Source organism: Vipera berus (assembly GCF_964194415.1).
Source record: "Vipera berus genome assembly, chromosome: 17".
Lineage (NCBI taxonomy): Eukaryota > Metazoa > Chordata > Lepidosauria > Squamata > Viperidae > Vipera > Vipera berus.
In genome coordinates this window covers 809,511-826,217 of record NC_138220.1, presented here as the reverse complement: position 1 = coordinate 826,217, position 16,707 = coordinate 809,511, and the positions used below count along the sequence as shown (strand labels likewise).

Here is a 16,707-nt window from a genome sequence, read left to right as displayed (position 1 = left end):
TAGCCTTCCCTGATCCCGGTTTGGTTGAATGAATCTTGTCCGCTTCTGAATTATTGATAGCTTGCAGCAATTTTTGGAGATTTGGGGTGAGCGGACAGGGAGAGAGAAGTAACCGAAGCTTCAGTAAATTAGGAGCTGGCCAGATTTGGCTCTTTTTTTTTTTCTTCCTCTTCTTCCTTCTTCTTTTTTCCCAGCAAAACTGCAACGCCAGCAGTTTTGGCTGTCCATTGCTTGGGTCCAGAGGGGAATAGTGAATAAATGATTTCTTATTAACTCCCAGAGATTAGCCAGAGATATTTGGCTGTGGAGTTTTTTGGAAGGATCAGCATTTCTGTCCTCCGATTACTTTGGACGTGAGTGGAATCATTAACAGCAGGGTTTCTCAACCTTGGCAAATTTAAGGCGGGTGGACTTCAACTCCCAGAATTCTTCAGACATCGTCTCTCTTCCTCCCTCCCTCCCTCCATCATTTTCCTTCCTCCCCTCTCTCTCTCTCCTTCCTTCCATCCCCCTTCCTCCCTCCCTCCCTCTTTTCCTTCCTTCCTCCCTCCCTCTTTTCCTTCCTTCCTTCCTTCCTCCCTCCCTCCCTCTAGTTCTTCCAATGTGTATCCCCGTTGTCGCCTGCTTACTCTCTTATAACCTCTTCCTCTGCAATCTGTCCTCTCTGTCGATGGGGATGGGTGAGAAAGAAAAAGAGGGTGGTTGGCTGAGGAATTGTTGAGAAACGCTGAATTACAGCATCCTTAATTAGAAGGTTGGGATACAGGGGAGCATGGATATTAAGCAAGGAAGGAGCAATGTCTCTGTATGAGAAATCTTCCAGCCTCCCTTCTCTTCTCCCCCCCCCCCGCCCCCGCCCCCGGGCCCCAGTTTGAAATCCAGTTTTAGAAGAATGCTGGAATTAGGATTAGACTTAAAAATATCCCTCTGGCGTGACAGGTCAGCTCTTTCTGCCCTACCAGACGTCATTTCACCGTGTCTGAATTGGGTGGCCTGTTTTTTATTGTTTTGTCTTCTTCTAAAAATAATAGCGAGAAGGCGCCAGCAAACGTGTTTGTGTGGGTTGGGTATGGAGGCTTGGCTGTGAACTCAGCCTTCAGCTTTGGATAATAACGTCTCAATTTTAATTTCCAGTGCTCAGCGACCCCCAGACCCGGGCCATCTACGACATTTATGGAAAACGGGGCCTTGAAATGGAAGGATGGGAGGTAAGAAGAAGGGAGAGCTGCTGGCCTCCATCTTGGCCTGGGGTGTGTGTGTGTGTGTGTGTGTGTGTGTGTGTGTCTGTTTGGGGCGGGGAAGGAGAAAAGCCCAAGGCTAACAGAATAAGCAGCGTTGGAAGGGACCTTGGAGGTCTTCTAGCCCAGCCCCCTGCTCAAGCAGGAGACTGTATAGCATTTCAGATAGGTGGCTGTCCGGTCTCTTCTTAAAAACCTCCAGTGATGGAGAACTCACAACTTCTGGTGGCAAGCAGTTCCACTGGTTGATTGTCCTCACTGTTAGGAAGTTTCTCCTCCTTAATTCCAGGTCGCTTCTCTCCTTGGTTATTTTCCATCTGTTGCTTCTTGTCCAGCCTTCAGGAGCTTTGGAGAATTGCCCGACTCCCTCTTCTTTGGGGCAGCCCCTCAAATATTGGAAGATGCTATCGTGTCACCCCGAGTCCTTCTTTTCTCTAGACTGGCCATACCCAATTCCTGCAACCGTCTGGACGCTTGAAGTCTCCTGCTTCAGTGGGGGGTTGGACTAGAGGACCTCCAAGGTGTCCCTTCCAGCCCTAGGATTCTATTACAATCAGCAGGACGGCTTCCCTCCAGACGTTCTGGCTGCTCCATCACTGGAGCTTTTCAAAAAGAGACCGGGCAGCCTTTTGTCCCAGATTACATAGGGTCTCCTGCTCGAACAGGGGGTTGGACTAGATGACCTCCAAGGTCCCTTCCAGCCCTGTCGTTCTGTAACGTGATGGTAGGAAAACCTTAACCCTCAGGTATGTGCTTAAAAAGAAAGAGAGCTTTGAACACTGCTGCAGTTTTGAAGGTCACTCAGTGCCCCTTCGGGCCCTCTTTGCTCAGACTTTATTCCAGCCTTGACCGACAGTTACAGATTTGATGGCTGGAACGTCAGAAGTTTGAATAATTAGTTTTGGCCCCCGTCTCAGACCGAGCCCAAACTCCCGGCCTCCTAAAACCCAATGGGGAAAAAACAAAACAAAACTAGCAAGAATTCTATAATTTGACGCTGGTTGCCCCCAGAGGCCTAATCATGGCTGAGAATTTATGGAAAATAAACAGAAGAAGGCTGGTTTTCTTTTTCTTTTTTTAACACACACACACACACACACACACACACACACACACGGCATCGCTGTAGGAAATGTTCATTAAACTGGCGATGGAGAGAGACAGCGGATGATTTAAAGAGCAGGGAAATTCGGAGAACGTGGAGGTGTTTGTTAAGAGCTGGAGGAAACAGCCGTGACATTTAAAAAAAAACAACCCAATCCACATCTTGGGGCTGTCTCTCTCTTATCAATTTATGTTCTTTTTAAGAAAATGGAAAATTGAAATCCTGCCGTTTTGTGAGTTTAGAGATGAGATGGAAAGGAAGGAAAATAATAATAATAATAACTGCCTTGGGAAGAGTCACTGAAAAAATAGACATTACTCCTGGAATTACGACCAAGATTGAGCCTCAGATTTCTGTCGCTAAGTGAGACATTTGTTAAGGGAGTTTTGCCCCATTTTACAACCTTCCTGGCCACGGTTGTTAAGTTAGTCACCCAGTTGTTAAGTGAATCTGGCTTCCCCCTTGACTTTGGTCACAAAAGGGGATGATGTAAACCGTCATAAATGTGAACCTCTCTTCCTAAAAATGGGGCAAACCCCACTTAAAGGCTGTCTTGCTTATCGATTTGTATTTACGACGGTTGCCGTGTCGCCGGGGGGAGGGTCGTGCGGAACCCTTTTTGCGACTCTTCCAACGTGGGCAAGCCGGATCCACTTCACAACCCGATTGCTAACTTAACAACTGCAGCGGTTTGCGTAACAAACGTGGCTCCAAATTCGCTTTTCGCAACCACCCCGGTTAGCAAGGGCAATTTTGGGCCCAGTCGCCGTCGCAAGGCGAGGACTGCCTGTCCTGTGCAGCACGTCTTCCTTCGAGTAGCAGAAGCCTTACTAGAGGCAGCAGTTGGGAAGGAAGGACGGCTTAGACGTAGGGGGGGCTCTTTTTTTTGAGCCCAGCCTTTTTTTTTTCTTCCAAGGAGAAACGAGGCTGACCTTCCTCGGCCCCTCTGCGAAACCAATCTCTCTAACCCCTGACCCACCAATTTTCCCAAGAAAAGCCTCCACAATGAGGTTGACCCGGGGCCAGGTGTTTTTAACCTTGGGGTCAGTCCTGGCAGATGTGCCCGGACTGTCTAAAGTCACTGGCTTTTTTTCGCAGCCGGAAAAACAGCAATTTTTTCCCACTGTCCGCCTGCCCTTAAAGGGGGAGGGAGATGAAGTCATTTACAGCAAAGCTCCGTTCCTCCTGACTCTCTGCTCCAGGTCTCCCGCATCCAATTTCACCTCTCTTGGCCCCGTGGCCAATCCCCTCTCGTGCCGAGGGTTTGAGAGCTTGAGCCGGGAACGTGCGTGGGTGGGTGGGATTTCTTCCCCCAAATCTCCGCTGAAGGATGTTCTTCCCAGTAACCTGGAAAGCCCACCTGGCTTACACGGCAGTCCTCTTCTTACAAGCAGAGTTTTGTTCGTTCCAAGCTGGTGACCTGCCCAGGTGAATTCCTGCCCCTTTAGGTGGTCGAAAGGAGGAGGACCCCCGCCGAAATCCGGGAGGAATTTGAACGGCTGCAGCGCGAGAGGGAGGAGAGGCGGCTACAGCAGCGGACGAACCCCAAAGTAAGACTTTGCAAAGTTGTCAAAAGCCTCCGGGTTTGCGTTTGTCCTCCTGTTGAGATAAATATATTTATTTAAAGGGAAGGTGAGTTTAAACATCCAAGCCGTCAGGCTGGGAATGAAAACTCGGTAAGGAGGCTAAAACGAGGAACTTCCACATTCCGCCTGTGCAGCTAGTCCTCGACTCACGATTGCAATTGGGGACTGGCATTTCGGGCGATGACTCAGCGACACAGTCATTAAACGAGTCGCTACGGTGGGATGTGTAGGAAGTAGAGAGCCTGTTAACTCCCCCCACACACACGCTTTCAGCTACACTTTCCACCAAAGTCCTCCTGTGACTGGATCCAATTTCACAGACATTTTCACCACAGTCATTAAGTGGATCACATCACTGCGAATCTTCAAGGATCTGTTCCATTCCGCAGGGTACCATTAGCGTCGGAGTCGATGCTACCGACCTGTTTGACCGCTACGACGAGGAGTACGAAGACGTGCCAGGCAGCCCTTTCCCCCACCTTGAAATCAACCGAATGCACATATCCCAGTCTATCGAGGTAAGGAGCGTTGTCTTTCCCCATTTCGGCCCCTAGAGGGTGCCCCCAAACCCTTCATAACCTAACCTGGCTCACTCACGCGATCTGTTTGTCCTGCAGGCCCCGCTCACGACCACGGACACCGCCATCCTCTCAGGAAACCTCTCCACGCAGAACGGCAACGGCGGTGGCTCCGTCAGCCTGGGTCTCCGGCGGGTGACCTCCGCCAAAGGCTGGGGAGAGGTAAATGGGGCGGGTGGGGTGGAGGCAGGTTTTGACTAGCTTCAAAGGCAAAGATCTCGGTAGAATAAAATATTTGTAGGTCAGGGCTGGGCTGTAGGATCCCGGGTGTCCCCTGACCCGGGCTTTTTTTCTTGCAGACGTTTCGTGAGACAAGTAAGTAAGATCATCAGTGCTAGGAAGGGATGGGTGTTTGAGGAGGAGGAGGAGGAGGAGGAGGAAGGGGAGAGAAGAAGGAAGGGGGAGGAGGAGAACTGAGGGCTCTGTGAGCTGGGTGGTTTCCTTGCAGACGTCTCACGACCCAACTAGGTAACATCATCAGTGCGAGGAGGGGGTGGGGTTTTGTGAAGAGGACGTGGGTTGCCGAGCACTCCAAGTTTTGGTCCTGTGACTCTGATGGGGAGACTCCAACTGCTGCGACTTCAAATCTGGGTCATAAGTAGATAGGTCCACCCTAACTTCAGACGGTAAACAGTCGTAAGCCGAGGGCTTTCTGTAAGCGCTTCTTTGCTTCTGTTGGCGCAGCTAGAATTCGGAGCCGGAGACCTGCAGGGCCCCGTCTTTGGCCTGAAGATGTTCCGGAATCTCACGCAGCGATGGTAAGGCTTTGCCAAGGAACCGCCACACTGCCGGCTATGTCCGGGACCTGCTTTGCCGCTTTTGATTCCCAAATGCTTTTCTTTTCATAAACTACACCTGGGCAAGGTTTTCCGTGCAACTGCGACGCCAAGAAAAGCCGTGAAACGGGGCAACGCTCACTTCACAGCTGTCTCTCTTACTGACCGAAACGTCGGGCTGCCTTGTGGTCGAGGACCCCCTGCAGTTCTGTTCCCCTTTGAGGGCGATTCTCGCTTCCGCTCAATTTCTTTCCCTCTTGACCTCCCCGGCAGCTTCGTCACCACCAACTGCGCCCTCCAGTTCTCCTCGCGAGGGATCCGTCCTGGACTTACGACGGTCCTGGCCCGAAATCTCGACAAGAACACCATGGGGTACCTGCAGTGGCGCTGGGGCCTCCAGTCAGCCATGAACTCCAGCCTGGTCCGGGACACCAAAAGCAGCCACTTCACCTTGGCCTTCCAGGTGAGAAAGTTCTTCCTTTAAGACAGCCGAGGGAGTCCTCGGCTTACGACCTAATTGGGAGTGGAATTCCCACTCCTAAGCAAAGCCTTTGCTGAGTGAATCGTGCTCCATTTCCCCACCTTTTTTCTCTCACGGTCGTTAAGCAAATCATCTGGCCGCTGAGCGAATCGGGCTTTTCCCTTGACTTTGTTTGATTTGATTTGATTTATTATTATTTATTTTTGGCGATGTTTCAGCTGGGCATCCCTCACTCCTTCGTCATGGTCAGCTACCAGCACAAGTTTCAGGACGAAGATCAGACGCGGGTCAAAGGATCCCTGAAGTATGTGGGAATGGGCCCTGGAGGATAAAGCTGATTTTTTTTGGGGGGGGTTCGTAAAATTGGGGTGGGGAAGCTGTTAGAGCGGTTGATCTCCGGAGGAAGATCGGGGCTACTGGTGACCCAGTCCTGTCTTCCCTCAGCAATATATAAAAATGTGTGGACTTCAGTTCCCAGAATCCCCCAGTTCCAAAGGCTGGTCTTTAATCATTATCTTTATTATTTATTATTATTATTTAATCCTTCTGAGGTGTGTGGCTGGATTAGGGTGGAAGAGTATATAAAAATCTTCCAGGGGTGCCCCAAATCAAGGCAAGCCAGCAGGATGTACAGGTAGAAGAGACCGGACAGCCGTTTGTCCAGAATGGTAAAGGGTCTCCTGCTTGAGCAGGGGGTTGGACTAGATGACCTCCGAGGTCCCTTCCAACTCCACAGTTCCACCTTCCTTAGTTTACGGTGTCCATTTCCCCCCCCCCCCCCTGGCAGGGCTGGCTTTTTCGGCACCATGGTGGAGTACGGAGCGGAGCGGAAGATCTCCAAACACAGCATCCTCGGGGCCACCGTCAGCGTGGGGGTGCCCCAGGGCGTCTCTTTGAAGATCAAGTGAGTGAGCTGCCCAGGTGCACCACCCTCGGTCCCTGCCTTTTTGCTCGTTTTTGTCAGAACTGGCAGGATTTGGGGGGGGGCGCAGAGGACTCCCCTGTGTTGCTTGGCATCGATGGGCATCTTCTAGGTCTCAAGCAAGGCTCTTCAGACTTGGCAACTTTTAAGACTTGTGGACTGTCCAAAAATAAAATGAATATATACAGCAGCTAAAGGGCTTATAATTCGCAGATGCTAGCGTACCTCTTCCTCCTCCTTTCCCCTGCCTTCTAGGCTAAACAGAGCCAGCCAGACGTATTTCTTCCCCATTCACTTGACGGATCAGCTCCTGCCCAGCGCCATTTTCTATGCCACGGCTGGACCGCTGGTCTTCTACTTCGCCATGGACCGGCTGATCATCCAACCTTATCTGCGGGCGCAGAAGGAGAAGTGAGTGCCCCAGAGCTGTGGGCAGGTCTGGAGGGGGTCTCTCACCTAGCTGGGATGGGAGCTGACCACCAGAGTGGAGGGCTTTGTAGTTTTCTGGACAGACCAGGAATGGCTTGTGGATGGATGGATGGAAAGAGACAGAGGTGATGGGTAGGTAGATGATAGACAGACAGACTACATGACAGGGAGGGAGAAGGATGGGTGGGTGGGTGGGTGGATGGATGGATGGATGGGACAGCTTGCCTGAGAGATTGTGAGTGCCAGCACTTGGGAATGGCATTGCCAGGGATCCCCATACTCCTTTTGGGGCTCCCCTCCAGAGTGCAGGGAGGGAGAACCGATCCGGACCCCACAAAATCCCCTTTTTCTCGCACTAGAGACTTGGAGAAGCAACGAGAGAGCTGCTCCAGCGATACCTTGCAGAAGAAGCAGGAGGCCGAAGCTGCCGTAAGTGTCTTATCTTCCTTTGAACTCCAGCCAGGAATATTTCTCCGTCTTGGCAGCTTTCAGACCCGAGGACTTCGACTCCCAGGATTCCCCAGCCAGAATGAGCACGGCTGGCTGGGGGATTCTGGGAACCGAAGTCCTCGGGTCTTAAAAGTCGCCAAAGGCTGAGAAACACGGGTCTCCGAGAAGCCGGCCTGGCTCTCTGCAACTGACTTCCGGAGGCCCTCAGCAGCCTGCCAGACAAACAAGCCACAAACAGATCAGGGCTTGATAACAGCAGTCCATCAAAAATTCTGAAGTTCGTAACCTTCTGGCGGAGCAGCTTCAGGTTTGCCGGCTTCATCCTCTCTCCTCTTCCGCTGCGCAGGTGCGGTTGATGCAGGAGTCCGTCCGGAGAATCATTGAGGCCGAGGAAGCCAGGATGGGTGCGTAAAGCTGGCTTGTCTCTTTTGCCGGCCTTTCCCCCACCCCCACTTTGACAAGGTAGGCCCCCGCCTCGAGTCAAACCTCCCCGAACCTAACCCCGTCGCTTTCTCGCCCCCTCAAAGGCCTGATTATCGTCAATGCCTGGTACGGGAAGTTCGTCAACGACCAGAGCAGGCGGGACGAGAAGGCCAGGGTGATTGACGTGACGGTGCCCTTACAGTGCCTGGTGAAGGATTCGAAACTCATCCTCACCGAAGCCTCCAAGGTAAGGAGGGTGCTAGGTTGGAGAGAGGCAGAGGCGGCAGACCTGTTTTCCTGGCTCTTTTCTGCTCAGGGTTGCCGCTTTGCACGAGCTCAGGAGCTCTCTTCTCCCACAGCGGTCCAAGCAACCCTCCTTTTCAACTCCCACAGGCCGGCCTGCCCGGATTCTACGACCCGTGCGTTGGTGAAGAGAAGAACTTGAAAGTCCTCTACCAGTTTCGCGGCGTTCTCCACCAAGTGATGTCGGTGGACAACGAGGCCCTTCGGATACCAAAGCAATGTGAGTGCCGGTCCTTTAAATCTTCTGTGAGCATGGGGGGGGGCTGGACTAGAAGACCTCCGGGGTCCCTTCCACCTCCACTCCGATTCTGAAAAATCTTTTCTTCCAAAACCACATTAACTGGGCGGTAGCTTCCCCGTGAACTTGCTACCCCAACGTAAAATTCCGTTGTTAATATATTTCCTTATAGGCCGCTGATCTCCCTCCGCAAAGCGCCTCTTTATTTGGCATCACATTTTCCCACGGCACCATATCTATTTCCCCCCAATTTTGGTTTCCCAATCTTGCATGGCTTGGCTTTTCCTGAAGCTTCCTTCAGTTGCATATCTTGGTCAGAGGTGACCTCTGCAGACCCCATCAGCATATGAATGTAAAGCTATGTAAAAAAAAACACAGCTTTTTCTCCTGCTAAATTGCCTCCTTTGAGGCTTCCTTCTTCCCTTGGGTTTGTTATCCTGTGCTGGCCATTCTTTTAAGCAGGATCTTTTTTGGGGCCTTCCTGACGCCAAAGCTTTTAGGAGCAAAATGACAGCCCAGTAACTTTCTTCCTATTTTCATGACTTATTATTATGGAATTTATTTGCTACCCACCTGGGTGTCGAACGACTCTGGATGGCTTACCACATAAAAACATATTAAGACCATCCATTTTGGTGGTTACTGCCTGTGTTCAGATTAATTAACAACAAAAGGCAAAACCTGGGGTCCAAGCGGGTGGGGGGTTATGTAGTGTTCATGAACATTGTATTTATCATTTATTAATTGATTACTAAGAAAATTTATACGGCAGCCAAACTCATGGTGACTCTGGGTGGGTTACAGAGTCAAAAGCCAGCTCGGCCTAGTGGTTAAAGCCATCAGGCTAGAAAGTAGGAGGATACGAGTTCTAGTTCTGCCTTAGGCATGAAAGCCGGCTACTTGACTTCATTTTCAGAGCCTGGCGAAAGAGTACTAAAGTAGGGGCCAATTTTGTCTCTGCAGGGATGATGTTCCCCAGGGAGGGAGCCAACACAGAGAAGGCCCCAAATGGATCTCTCTTAGGGAGGGGATCCCTAACAAGCCCTGCCTCCCTGTTTTGGGTGGGCCGAGGCCAAAGGTTGATCAGACATCCCAATGTGCTCCTTTACCAACTGCCCGCTATATTTTAATTTCTCTTATATTTTTCTCTTCCTCCTTGCTTGTTCCACCAACAGCCCACCGGATCGATATGGACAGCTAATGCAGCAGCAGAGAGCGGCCGGGGGGTGGGGGCACTAATTTCTGCCCCCGGCTTGGCAGAAACAGGGCTCCCCCCGCCCCCCCGGTTCCCTTCTGGATTGGAAACGGCTTTGGAGAAGCAACTCCTCTAGGGAAAAAAAATAGGTGGCTTTCGCACCCGTGACCTTGGCAGAGAGAAGGAACCACAGCCACCCATTTTACAGGTGCCCAGGGTGTGCTCTCCCCTCGTCCACCTCGCAGGCACACTGTGGGACAGGAGAGTCCAGGACCAACCTCCCCACCTCCCCCAAAAAACCACCCTTGTCAAAGACGCAAAGTCAGTTTTAACCACTCAGTCGCCCGACACTTCCGGCATCCAGAGCCTGCCTGTGTTTCTTTAACCTCCGCATGCTTTCGACTCTCGACAACAACTTCAGCGTTGTAAACCTTGCTGCTCTCGTCTCTCTCCCTCACAAAGAAGGGGGAAATAATTAGCCAGCCACCAGGTTAGATACCAGAGGCGGGCGGTGCGTCCACTCCAGGCATCGCTGCCCCGAAGGGATCCTGCCAGCCTTCTTTCTTGATCAAGCCAGGATCTTCTCGGCAGAGGCCGAAGGAAGTTGATTCGGCCCTTCGGATCAGCCACCGTCAGCCGGCAAGGCTCCAGGCTACTTAAGGCTCCCGTCTCCCGACACTGCAGGGTTGGCTAAACCGGATGCTGACGTCTCCTTCCTTCGCGGATCGGCTCTTTGGGGAAAGACCCCCCCCACCCAAGTTTCCAAATTGCAGCCTCTTCCCAGATGTTCCAACGCTGGGAATCTGTCGGCTCCTTCCTTCCTCCTCCATGCCGGGAAGGCTGTGGTCAACTCTGAAACCAGGTATTTCCCCCACATCTTAGGCCAATGTCCGTCGGGCAGAAAAGTTTTGTTTTGGTTCACACACTTTCCCTGCGCTGCTCGTTTAATTTTTCCTTCTGGGGTTGAGATACTAATACTAATAACAATAATGGGAGCAGCCCTGAGCATCCCTTTGGCAAAACCACACACCGTTGTTTTATTCCCGCTCGCCGTTACTCGCTCTTTGCAACCAACCCAGAGCCAGCCCCCGTTGCCGAAGGGCCACATCTTTGCTGACGGACAGCAATTTTGTGATTCCCTCCCTCTTCCTCCCCCCCCCATCAATGAGCTCCCAAAGGTGCCTGCGTGTGTGTATGTGTGGAGGGGTGTTGCCTCTGGTTTTTCCTGTAACATCGGACAATAAAACCGCCCACTTTTGTGAAGGACGGAGTCTGTGTGAGGTGGGGAGGGGGTTGTGTGACCTATTGGGGGGGGGATGTTGGGGATGACACTGCCAGAAGAGAAGTGTGGATTTAGAGCATTGCTAAATGGTGCTTGAGTTTAATCATAGAGCTGGAAGGGGCCTGAGAGGTCATCTAGTGGAATGACCTTGGGTGGAAGTGCTTTCTCCTTCGCGTTCATTCCTGTCAGTCCTCAGCAGACCAGCTAGCTTCTCTACCAGGTGGTTATCCGCCTGCAAACCTGACATTCGCTTAGCTTTGGGCATCGCCCTCACCAAAAATGGCGGCTGCGGCTTCCTTTCCCCTGGATTCCCCTCCTTTTGGCTAGAGAGCTGAAGAGCTGAAGGTCCTGGGGTCATTTTGCACATGCTCAGAGGCCAACAGGGAGTCTTGCTCCCTGTTGGGTTTGCAAACCTGGAGTCTTTTCTTGCAAAGACACCCCCCCCCCAAAATGCAGTCTCTAGCAGCTGAGAAGCATGCATTTTGCACCGCGTTCATTGCAAGGTTTTTTTGGTTTTTTGGCAAGGGGGCTGATTCCTCCTCTGTGTTGCAAATTGCTACAACATCCCTGCAGAGTAGACCAGGACTGTCCCTTTCGAGCATTTCTCAAGGACGAACCTCCAGTGTCCAATGAAGCAGCAGAAACACAAGATACCCCAAAGGTGCTTTTTCACGAGGCAACAGGAATTTCGTGGGGTTTTTTTCAAGCAACATAAATTTTCACCTCAGTTGTGATCGTAAGTCAAAGACCACCTGTAACCTAAAAGAAAACATTGGTTTATTGATCAGGGTGCAATTATACCCGGAAATTACGATACCACCTGATTTCTTTGCATTATTTTTAAGACGTTTTGGGTTGAGGGGTTGAGAAGAAAGGAGCTGGCAGATCGGCGAGAGAGAGATTCGAACTCAGACGCAGAATTCCATAAAACAAATAATTTTAATGGTTTTAAAAAATTAAAGCTCTTGAACTGAGAGTGTACACAGACAAAACCCTCGATACACGGCTGTTTGGGGGCGGGGGCTGAAGACCTCAGCGGTTTTGGCGATAGGGGACCCCCCCCCCCCCGCCCCATCAAACGTGGCTAACCAAAGAAGAAAGGAACAGAAAAATAGTCCTGGCGCAGAGTCCCAAAAAGAAAGCGGAAATTTCCTCCACGCAGGGGAGCCGGAGATTTTCCAGTGGGATGGCTGGATGGCTCCCACGTTAAGAGAGGGATCTGAGTGGATCTTGCAGAGTGTCCTTTGAAGGATCCAGGAATCCACCCTTCTCCAGACTGACTTTTGGGACACGGCCAAAGGCTTTCACACCACAACACCAGAAACAGACCAGGAATGCCTTACTTATCGATCAAAGGTTACGGGGAGGGGGGAGGGGTCTTCCTCCCTACTTTCTCCCCCCCACCCACCAGAGAAGATGCCGCGCAGTCTCTCTCTAAAAAAAAGGTCCAAAGAACAGCACCGACAGCCGAACCGAGGTCCACCCCTCCCTAGCCCCTCGTCCCATTTGGCTGTCCAGCTTTTTGGACCCTCGGCTCCTTCTCAAAACACCAGGAAAGATGTTTGTCCTCCCCCCTCCCCAAAGGGAAGGGGCAATTCCCTTTTTTTACAGCCCTGAAATCTTAATCGGCTGAAATCTTGCCACTCGGATAAAGGGGATCGGCTGGACGGGAAGGCTGCCCATTTCCCAGTGCTCCTGCTGTCAAAACAGGGTTTGTTTATATATATATATATTTTGCACCGTTCCCGTCTTTCCAAACTCGGCTCCTGGGAGGCTGTTCCAGAATCGAGGGCTTCCCAAATCTTTGGACTGACTTCTGGGAGAAAGAGAGTCACCTCTGTAAATGGTCCCGATCTCCAAATCTGTGCTTCGAATAACGAGAGTTTATATATATATATATATATATATTTCTCGTCTCCTGTAGAGATACCTTTCGTGGATATGTTTTGCACCTCAGTCCCTCCCCAAATGGGGTACTGGTCAGTTCCCCGCTATTTCCCTTTGTGCTCCCAGGACGAGGAAAGCGGAAGCCCCTCCCAGACCCCCTTCGCCCCACTTTTGCAGCCGGGAATCAGTTCGACTCCCAACGGGAAACCAGGCGATCCAGAAGATCGGAGGGCCCGGGGTCTCACTTGCTCTCCACCGCGGCCCTACCGACTCAACCCCCCCCCCCCAAATTCCGAGGTTCGGCACCGACCAGCTCTCCAGCTGGCTTAGTCCAGGAAGTGCCGGCGGGAGCCCGTCCGGGAACGGCTGGACCGTCGGATGTCGAATTTGGAATCTCGGCATTTCTGGCAGATGTAAACCTCGGGAACGTTGGATTTGCGGATTTTGGCACAGGAGAGGTGGATCCAGGTGTGGCATTCCTTGCACTCGATCATGGGGCGCCCGGCGAAGGGTTTCATGCAGAAGCAGGTGACCAGGTCCCACGAATCGTCATCTGTCAAGGTCCAGAAAAAGGGGGGGGGGGTCAGTGGAGGAGAAGGTCCGGGAGGGTCAGGATAGTGGGAAACCTTTGGGACTGAATTGCTTTTCCAGTTCTAAGGTGGCCAGGATTCAGTGTGCCCCACTTCTACTTCCTTCCTGCCATCAACCAGCTTCGTACTTCTACAGCAGCATTTAACAACCTTGGTGACCCCATCTTCTAACGGTCTGTAGCCCACTGACCCCTTTCTCTCGCTCCCCACCATCTTCATGTGGGGCTCCGCGTTCGAGAGATTCCCACAAAGGATTACCTGAATCCACCATGATGTCCTCATCGTCTCCGCTGCCGTCCTCGTCCCGGAAGACCACCTGCTTCCCTTGCCGTATGATGGTCCTCTTGCCCACCCTTTGGACCAGGCTCTGCTCCTCCGGCGCAGCCGCTGCGTAGGAGGGATTTGACGGGGTGTCCGAATCCCAGGCCGAGCAGCGGCCTGTGGAGGACTGAGCGTCCCCTTCGGAGGACGGGCTGAGCGGGGTCTCGGCGTACGGCTCTTCTCTCTCCCGCAGCCTTTCCTCCTCTTCCTCTTCTTTGGGGTACTTGACGTCTGGCAGCGCTGTGTCTTTCCTCACCAGCCGCCGTTTCTTCCGGAACTTCTCCATTTTTTTCCGGTCCACCAAAAATCCATTGGGCTTTGTCCACTGGTAGAGCGAGGAATAGGCCTTGCCATGTTTGAGTTGACTGAAGCTCTTCCGGGCTTTTCCTGGCAGGGAGAGGGGTCCCAAAGGGGTCTCCCCTCCATCGCTGTCAATGGCCCCCCGGGTACTGTTGGGGGAGCTGGCGCTGCTCCAGCTAGACGTGTCCTGCAAGCAAAGAAAACTCTTTAAAACAGCCACATCGATTTTTTTTCTTTAGAAAGTGCTATGGATTAAGGCGGCCTGGAAATTCGAGGTGGGGGGGGAGAAAAGCACCCCCTTTTTGCAGCTCTTTTAAAACTGCCACAGCATTTCCAAGGGAACAGCCACACTTGGCTGTGCATTTGCAGACGATGCAATTGCAGAAAAGATGCGGCAGCCTTAAAGAATGCCAGCCACGGCCCAAGTTTCCTCACCCCGTCCCATTTCTGCACCTTTTCTCATACACCGCTTGGTGGCTGCCCAATTGCAGAAAAGAGGTGGCAGTTTTAATGAGTCCATCTGTGGCCCACCTTTTCCCCCCCCTCCTATTTCTTTTCTCAATCTTTATAAGGGTCCTGGCAAACGGCCAATCTTCATGCAAGGGCACAAAAGATGTGGCAGCTTTCAAGAGTGCCAGTAATGCCCCACGTTCCCTCCCACCCAAACTTCTGAATCTCTTCTCATGCGCCACAAGAGTCCCCAGTGGGAGGGGGAGACAGCTGCTTGTTGTGGCTGTGCAGTTGCAGAAAAGATGCAACGGCAGAAACGATGTGGCAGCTTTAAAGAGTTCCAACCATCACTCAGATTTCCCCCCTGCCTTTCCCAAGCAGCCCAGGCTCCTAACCTTTGTGGGCCCTGCTGGTTTTCCAGGGAGGGAAAGCCGATCTTGGTCCTTTTGCAGCCCCAGACAAAGCCTCCCAAAGCTGGGGTGTCCAACGCCACCCAACCCCCAAATTCTCCTCCAGCCTCCCCCCCCACCCCCTTTCTTCCGCTCAGCTGTTCAAAGGACAGGACACCCAGCCCTCTTGGCCGATCAGCGCAGCTTCCCCCTCCCGCCGCCGGCCCTGGCTGCCCGGCAAGACTTTGCAAGACCCCCTTCCAAGGGCTCCCCCCCGCCCCGAAAAAAGCCCCCCCTCCCACCTCGTGCGGGTATGGGATGTAACCCGCGTAGGCCAGGACGAAGGTGCAAAAGTTGTTGAAATCCTCCACCGTCCGGCAGCGCTTGGAGCCCGGGGGAAAATCCTGCGAAGGAGAGAGGCGGGTGGGGCTTTGAGGAGGGGGCGAATGGTCGGCGGCGAGGAAGGGGAGGGGGCGGCGGTGGGGGGGGCTTTTCTCGAAGGGAGGGGTGGCGCTTTGCAGCGCCAGCGGGGGGCGTTTTGCAAGCAGGGAGGCGCCCCCCACCCAGCCAGCCGAGGCTTCTGCTGCCCCCCACCCACCGCTTCCAGCCGTGGGGAAGACAGGAGGGGGGGTGTCAAGCTAAGCCGGGACCCTTTCAAAGGGACGGTGCAATTGCTATCTCCCCCCCCCCACGCACCGATCAGGCCCGCCCCCCACCCTCTTTTCAACGCTGCAAAAAAGGGGCAGGTTGGGGGGCGCAGAAAGGGGAAAAAATGCCCCTGGGGAGCGCGGAAGGGGACCCCCCCTGCAAATGCCCCCTCCCCGTTGCATTCCAGCAAATCTGCACGGGGGGGTCCTTTTGCAGCAGGAGGGGGGCTGGTTTCTCCCACACACCCCAATCCCCGTGGGCGTGGCCAGGGGTTCCCAGTGTCAGCCCCGGGGAAGGGATCCCACGGGGGGGACTCACTTCGGGGGGCGGCGGGGAAGCGCAGGAGTCCGAGGCCATGGCGGGGGTCTCCTCCGGCGGCGTCGCCCGGTACCGGCAGCGGGGTTTGGGGTGGGCGGGGAGAGGGGGAGCCCCGCCCTGCCAGGCTAAGGGGGGATTTGCCCCCCTCCCCTTCGTAGGCTCTGCCTCTACACGCAACTGCTGCGCCTGCGCGCCGCGCGGCGCTTGCCGGGAATCGTAGTTTTCGTTCGGAGTTAGGCAGCTTAGATCCCAGTTGGCGCGTGCGTATCGCCCGGCCGCGCGAAGCCGAGGGGATGCAATGGGGTCGAATGTTTCTCCTTCCCCCATGTGGACTAGAAACGCGCCTTCTTTGCGCCTCCTTTTAAAATTAATGGCGCTCATTTGCATTTGAAGCCCGGTGCTCAGCAACAAAGAAAGGAGAGATGATGGGCCATAAGTTGAGAAAGGGCTAATTTTCCCCTTCCCAAAAAAGGAGAGTGGGCATAATTGATACCTTTTGTTTCGCTTTGATTTCTGCTTTTTTTTTCTCTTCTTTTTTTTAGTGTGTCTGAAGTTGGAGGGGTTTGGCTCCAGTGCATCACCTGGGACTGTGCTTGTGGGGGGACGGGTGGGGGGGGAGAGGGAGAAAAATAGAAAAATAACCTGGTCCTTCCCCATTTCTTTGGGGTGCTGTTTACAAGATTTCCAATGTCCAGAAATAGCAACTCCGAAGCTTTCCTAAACTCTCCTTGAGCTTAGTAGCCCTTTTGGATTCCTAAGCAAGGAAATATTTGACAGGCAGTCCTAGCCTTACGACAA

The 16,707-nt window shown here is 52.9% G+C and overlaps 2 protein-coding genes across 3 annotated transcripts; one reads left to right on the top strand and one right to left on the bottom strand.

The window, feature by feature from the left end:
* Nucleotides 1-670: 670 nt before the first annotated feature.
* Nucleotides 671-10,970, top strand: DNAJC11 (DnaJ heat shock protein family (Hsp40) member C11; the record flags this gene model as incomplete). The annotated part of the gene is made up of 15 exons (XM_081341260.1): nucleotides 671-680; nucleotides 1,135-1,208; nucleotides 3,792-3,893; nucleotides 4,319-4,447; nucleotides 4,547-4,669; nucleotides 5,192-5,265; nucleotides 5,557-5,746; nucleotides 5,983-6,068; nucleotides 6,552-6,668; nucleotides 6,942-7,097; nucleotides 7,475-7,544; nucleotides 7,912-7,969; nucleotides 8,093-8,235; nucleotides 8,382-8,511; nucleotides 9,705-10,970. 15 exons carry the CDS (start codon nucleotides 671-673, stop codon nucleotides 9,728-9,730), a joined length of 1,488 nt encoding a protein of 495 aa, XP_081197386.1. The 3' UTR covers nucleotides 9,731-10,970.
* Nucleotides 10,971-11,926: 956 nt separating this feature from the next.
* Nucleotides 11,927-16,676, bottom strand: PHF13 (PHD finger protein 13). 2 transcript variants are annotated; one of them, XM_081341101.1, is made up of 4 exons: nucleotides 15,910-16,676; nucleotides 15,246-15,347; nucleotides 13,742-14,291; nucleotides 11,927-13,446 (listed from the first exon to the last, which is right to left on the bottom strand). In XM_081341101.1, exons 1-4 carry the CDS (start codon nucleotides 16,564-16,566, stop codon nucleotides 13,220-13,222), a joined length of 1,536 nt encoding a protein of 511 aa, XP_081197227.1. In that variant the 5' UTR covers nucleotides 16,567-16,676; the 3' UTR covers nucleotides 11,927-13,219. The 2 variants fall into 2 exon arrangements, with proteins under 2 accessions (XP_081197227.1, XP_081197228.1); XM_081341102.1 differs by lacking the exon at nucleotides 15,246-15,347.
* Nucleotides 16,677-16,707: the final 31 nt, after the last annotated feature.

What these genes read in the sequence shown, in the direction of transcription:
- PHF13 (XM_081341101.1), bottom strand. Translation starts at nt 16,566, where the DNA reads ATGGGGAAGGACCAGGTTATTTTTCTATTTTTCTCCCTCTCCCCCCCC. An exon ending in CTTCCCCGCCGCCCCCCGAA is followed by an intron (nt 15,348 to 15,909) that starts GTGAGTCCCCCC and finishes TCTCCTTCGCAG; the next exon opens with GATTTTCCCCCGGGCTCCAA. An exon ending in ACATCCCATACCCGCACGAG is followed by an intron (nt 14,292 to 15,245) that starts GTGGGAGGGGGG and finishes CTTTGCTTGCAG; the next exon opens with GACACGTCTAGCTGGAGCAG.